The 6,246-nt window shown below is 41.6% G+C and overlaps 1 protein-coding gene across 1 annotated transcript; it reads right to left on the bottom strand.

Moving 5' to 3' along the window:
• Positions 1 to 289: 289 nt before the first annotated feature.
• LOC119646760 (probable cytochrome P450 6a14) lies at positions 290 to 1,935 on the bottom strand. Its single transcript, XM_038047339.1, has 2 exons — positions 859 to 1,935; positions 290 to 775 (listed from the first exon to the last, which is right to left on the bottom strand). Exons 1-2 carry the CDS (start codon positions 1,925 to 1,927, stop codon positions 360 to 362), a joined length of 1,485 nt encoding a protein of 494 aa, XP_037903267.1. The 5' UTR covers positions 1,928 to 1,935; the 3' UTR covers positions 290 to 359.
• Positions 1,936 to 6,246: the final 4,311 nt, after the last annotated feature.

Raw genomic sequence — 6,246 nt, forward strand, 5'->3', positions numbered from 1 at the left:
CGAGGCAGGCAATTATCAGTAGATGACGGAAGGTTCGGAATAAACAAAACTAACATCTGAAATGGTTCTTACAGACTAATTAGCGATATGCCACTTTTCGGCGAGCAGATTTCAAATTTCAGTTGATTCTCATGCCATCGCTTAGCCCCACCTTATGAGCCTCATAGGTTGCGGCTTTCTTTCAACACGAGTTGCAATTGAGATCATTGAGTTAAGCGGATCATGGGCTTCGTAATAAAAACCTATCGCTAATGACAAACATTTTTTATTGCTTTCTGACAAGCTAAAATATTAGGTGATTTTTGAAATCGAATATTTCAAAATGTTCACCAATCACTTAAAATTTAAATATTTTCTGTTCAAATCTTCTTAATATCTAAAAATATACCATCCTTTGACGTTAGTACCCCCTTCTTCGGATCGAAAAGTATTGGATTTGGCGTTTTTGAACATGTTGAAAAACGATAATGTTTCAATAAAGCTATCAAACCGATTTTAGTTTGCATTTTTCCGAAACGCATTCCTATACAATTTCTTGGACCATCTCCAAACGCTAAAAAGGACATCGGATGCCGACTTTTAATTTGTTCTGCAGACATACGTTCTGGGTCGAATAGTTCAGGGCTTGTGTATATTTCAGGGTCATGCTGTATACTGTGAACTGGAATGAAGAGCAACGTCCCTTTTTCGATTACAATTTTTGAATCTGGCACTGTATAATCACGGACGGTACTCCTTATTAGAAATGGAACTGAAGGATATTTGCGAAGAGTTTCTGTGAAATGAATAGAGGCACCGTTTAGAATTAGAAGATTTTTTCAAATATAATATTTTATCTTAAAATATAAATTGGTTTACCATTTATTATCTTCTCAAGATAGGTCATTTGCTGCATTCCTTCATATGTAAGTATCCCATCATGGCTCGCTAAAACCTGTACAATTTCTTGTCTCGCTTTTTCCTGAATATCCTGATTTAAAGCTAATTCATATAAGCAAAATGTCATAACACTAGAGGAAGTTTCGAAACCGGCGAAGAAAAACAAGGAAGCCTGCGCAGCTATCTGTTCTAAGGTTAGCTTCCCGTCTTCATTTGAATCTTTGGTCATTTGAATGAGTAAATCCATAAAATCATTGCGTTGAATATCGTTTCCTTTGCGATATTCGACGGTTTTGCGCACGGTATCCAAAAAGAAATTGGTAACATCTTTCCTCAATGCTCTGATGTGTAACTTTCGTGCCAAATCGGGATATAGTACTATTATTATATGCATGATAAGTGGCAGAGGTTGTTCATCCAAGAATCTCTTTCCATAGTGACGAAATCTAGAATTGGGGTCTTTCAAACTGTTGCACTCAATTCCAAATGCACAAGATCCGATAACATCAGTTGTAAATCGTCCTAGCAAATCGTTCACTTCCAACTGGGATTCTAGCTTTATAATATCATCCAAAGTTTCCACAAACCTTTCCGCTACCGTTACAACCGTAGAGAACATGTTCTTCATTTTGCCGGAAGTGAAAGTTGGGGATAACTTGGTCCGTATCAATTTCCATCTTTCACCGTCCAAGCTAAACATATGTGCAGACAAGGGATCATCCACTTCATTCACGTACATTCCACGACCATGAAAGCTATTAAAATCTTTCACTAAAATATTCTGAATGAGATCAAGCCCGATGGGTATTACGATCGGCTTTGTCATGAAGTAGATACCAACAAGAGAGGTTTCACCTTTGTGTTTATAGATATCAACCATAAATTCCGTAAAATGGGGTTGTTTTAAAGATAGATTGCCCAACGGGAATGACGGTTTAAGATGCACCACTCCACGGTCTTTCCAATAGGAAAATTTCTTTTGGAAATAATTATAAATAAACGTGGCTAGACTTATTATTACTAAAATGACTGTAATTAATAAATCCATTTTATATAGCGCCCACATCCACTTACAATTTGAATGAAACTAAATGTTCGCCCATGAAGTTTATCTGATACCCAAAGTACACTCGCTCAAAGCTGTCGTTAAGCTTTCCATTGCTATTTTTGTTTCGTTATTTTGATCAAGTTTTAGACTTAGAAGTGAGCTATCACTAAAAGCATTGGCTTTAGGGTTTTGTAACAGTATGTAACTAAAGAAGAAATTTGAGCAATTTTCATTACTTCATAATTTCATTAACAACTACTAATCGTATCACCAAATTCATGTGAAATAGTCTAAATTTAAGGTTAAGCTTGGTCAAATTTTAAAAGTTAGAGAATAGTTGAATATTCCAGTGGGATGCCCTACCTTTTCTGCTATAAATATAAATGTCGCACGCAGCTATCTTAATTTAGGTCTCGTTGTTTAAGAAAGTAAACGCAGTGAATAGGTTATAGTTACGTTTTTAGGCGATTACCAACCATTACGAATCTGGGAGAATCATGGAGCCAAATGGAAGACACGATCCACAAAGCAACCTTTGCACCCTCGGGGTCACCAAGCCAGCTAAGCAGTACATCAACCGAGATACTTGGCTTTGGAATAATGACGTTGAAATGTAGGCCCGTGAAAAGGAACGAAGACATAAGTTTCTCGGCGATAAAACACTGGCCAAATGGTAAATTTATAAGAATGCCAACTGGGAAGCAAGGAAAGCGGTCGCTGTCACCCGAGCGGACTATTACAAAAATGTTTACGATAAACTGGACACTGGATGGCGAGAAAGATCTGCATTGACATGTCAAAAGCTGACACGAACGCACGCAGGATATCGAACACTACTTCTGTTGTTCGATTACTTTCCCATACCGTGAAGATTTTTGAGCGTATTCTTCACAACTATATTCGCGAAATCGTTGAAATAACCGTGAATTGATCCGGATTTGTCAAGAACTGCGGAACTACTGGCGCAATACACGCTGTGCGGTTACTCATGGAGAAACACTGTGAGAAGCATCGCCCTCTTTACATTGTATTTCTGGATCTAGAACAAGAATTCTTCTAGTATGCTTTACGACAACACTTAGTGCAAGAAGAACTCGTGCGCTGGATTCAATTGCTCTACCACGATCCGAAAAGTAAAGTTCGAAATGCGGCGGGTCTATCAAAGCCGCTTCGTGTCTCTGTTAGTTTTCATCAAAGAAGCGACCTTTCACCGCTCCTCTTTGTTCTTGTTATGGACACTGTCAAACGGGACATACAATGTCCGGCGCTCTATACACTGCTTTTTGCAGATGATCTTTTCCTAGCATCTAATAGCAAAAATGATCTCGAGCAATTTGTCCAAAAATGGAATGATCGCCTCAAGCAACACGGTCGCAGATTGAATGTAAGCAGAACTGAATTTTTGACGACCGATCCCCATGAAACAGGCACAATCACTGTCAGCGGCAGTGATCTGCCCAGAACTGAGCGATTTAAATACCTCGTGTCAACGCTATCAGCGTTATGAAATTGCTTCACGCGTTAACGCAACCTGAATGAAGTGGCGTTCCACAACTGGTGTTCTTTGTGATCGACTTATCAACGAACGTCTCAAATCTAAAATTTACCGCAATGTCGTCCGTCTTGTCGTTTTCTGTGGCTCCGAGTGTTGGCCGACTACAAAAGACAATGAACGGCATCTTGCGGTAATAGAGACGAAGATGTTGCGTTGGACTAGTGGCGTGACACGTGTTGATCACATCCAAAATGAGGATATCGGCGATCGATATGGGGTTGCGCCGATCGTGGAAAATTGCGAAAGAAGCGTCTTCGCTGGTATGGTAACGTAATTCGCGCTAACGAGACTTCACTTGTGAATATTGGTCTGAACATCGAAATCGATAGTGAAGACCAAAAGGCCGGCTGAAACTATGGTGGATGGATACGCTACATGGGAATTTAAAAACCTTGAGATTGCACCCAGATCAGGCATTTGATAGAGTCAAATGGCGAAACTGATCACAACAAGCCGACCCCGTTTGTGAACGGGACAAAGGCTGAAAAAAGGAAGATGCAAGCTCCTTCGTGATATGGTATACATTCCTGAAATTATTCCGACTTGCAACATGTTTTGCTTCCTTGACCATCGTAGTAACCAATTCTCTCTCACGGCTTACATGGCGCTGAACTTCTCGGGATTTCGCTCGCAGCGGTCAATGGAGCCTTCAACGCCTACCATTCATCGCCAACAGTGTATTCAGTATATCGGCCGTTCGATCGGAAAGATAATTTTCCTACTGCCTAGCGACAGCGATAGGGACATATAAGCGGTCGATGTTGAACTTAGGGAGTCGCAACTCTTCGGCGGACGTAACCAGAAAGCGAACATAAGCAACCATCAGATAGTGATCCCTTTCGAGACCGATACTAGTGCCTCTCTTGTTATCGAATAGACAACTCCTAAATCTACTGCTGATCGTGAAGTGGTCGATCTGGTTGATCGTACGGAGTCGGTCAGTTGGAACCCAACCGGGCTATGTGCTCGAACAATGTGCCACCAACGATGAGGCGGTGGAAGCTGCAGGAATCCACAAACCTCCCGCCATTACAATTGCAGTCGCTTGGCTTGCAGAAAATGGCTTCCAGGTCAAGAGAGCGTGCCTTACCGTAGCCGTCAGGAACAACACGACACGGATTCGCGTCTGCTATCACCAGAGTGCAAAAGCACATTCTCGCAAGAGGGAGATGAGTACCCTCCGGAGTCCCACCATCTTACTTCGATCAGCTCCAGAATGCCATATCGCTATAATTCTCGCTGAAGTTGGAGAAAGCCAACATTCTAAGGACCCTGGCTCCGTTATCGAGGAGCGTGCACACATTCCGGAACCCAATCCTAGTCCGTTTTCGATAGCCAAAAGTCATTGGCGTGAAATAAGTCGCTAACCGAGGTATTGTTCACGTTTCGGTAGCAGTTAAGTCCTTGAGGGTTTAACGTGAGCACCTGTCTGGACGACTTAATTCCACGGTCTTCTTAAGACATGGATTGATTTTGTAACCACAATCAGAGCCCCGATGGGACACCAACAACGGTACCAGTCTATACCAAGTGCATGGCTTAACTTTCATACTGACGGATGCAAGACATACCTAAATCTCTACCGAACTAAGGAGTACGGCACCTGTGTTGAAATGCAACACCACGCCGAGGCCCGAAGGTCTCTCTCCGCTTGAGCATAACTACAACCCCCATGAAACTCCCACTAGGGGGCCAACCGCAAACAACCGAGCTGTACTCACATACAACAGGAGTTCACCCGAAGTATGAGAGTCCAGGGGCTATCTCGGTTCTCCTGGTACCAGTATACCCCTGGTAAGGTTTCGTGACCAAATTGCCACTTCAGATGGGAACCGTGCAGACTTGGGTCTAATCGCCCTGATTAGGCCTTTGGAGCATTCGCCTACTGCATCACAGCCGGCAAGACAAAGTGAGTACAGTGTCTCCCGGTGCCACCACTATGGAGGTTCTCCTCGGCCACTTGGTTTTGGTTTGGCCGACAGGGTTGCCGTCCCGTCTTCCCGACCGCCACCTCTAAGCACCACGTTTCGGTAGCAGTAGAGTTTCAAAATTTGCAGATTTCTATCCCACCAGTCGCCTATTACCACAAGAAGAGAAGACTTTGAGTGTTTTTTAAGCACCTGCTTTTTTGAGAATTTTTTTGTGAAGAACTAGATAAAGGGTACAAATGCAAATTTTTCACAACATATTTATTAATATCTTGGGCATGCGTAGTAATTTCTCCAGCCCGATAGCATAGTTCATTATTGAAATACAGCGCAACTTAAATATCCATCGGCAAAGAAAGGTATTTCTCTGCTGCCACGCTAGAAGGCGCTGTGATCATCTTAAAGAAAAAATGTAAACGGCATTTTAACGTGCGGACTTAATCACAGTCTGCAAACTAGGATTATTAAAAAATATTGAGTGCTATATTTTTGGTGACTTGTTAAACTTTTTTTGGTAAATTTTGGTGTTTTCTTAACGTTTCTTTAATGAATTAAAAAACTACCGAATGAATCGCAATTATCCCAGTTTGCGAACCGTAGAAATATGTTCTAAATAAGTCGTGATAAATTAAATGATGGCAGCAGATTTTCAACATGCAGTTTCGAGAAAAATGCATTTGAAAAGTTGAATGCGATTTTTAACCATAAAATCTTAACTGGCCACTAATCTGCTATACTTAGTCCATAAATTTAAGTTTCTTGAAGAAGTTAGTTAATTTAGTTAAATGGGGGGAGCCGCAGCTCCGAGCACTCAGGCCATTATTAGGCCCATTGTA

This window comes from Hermetia illucens, chromosome 1 (genome assembly GCF_905115235.1).
Source record: "Hermetia illucens chromosome 1, iHerIll2.2.curated.20191125, whole genome shotgun sequence".
Taxonomy (NCBI): domain Eukaryota; kingdom Metazoa; phylum Arthropoda; class Insecta; order Diptera; family Stratiomyidae; genus Hermetia; species Hermetia illucens.

Coding starts and splice junctions, on each gene's coding strand:
- LOC119646760 (XM_038047339.1), bottom strand. CDS start 1,927: ATGGATTTATTAATTACAGTCATTTTAGTAATAATAAGTCTAGCCACG. Junction 776..858: donor TCTTGAGAAGATAATAAATG/GTAAACCAATTT, acceptor TTCATTTCACAG/AAACTCTTCGCAAATATCCT.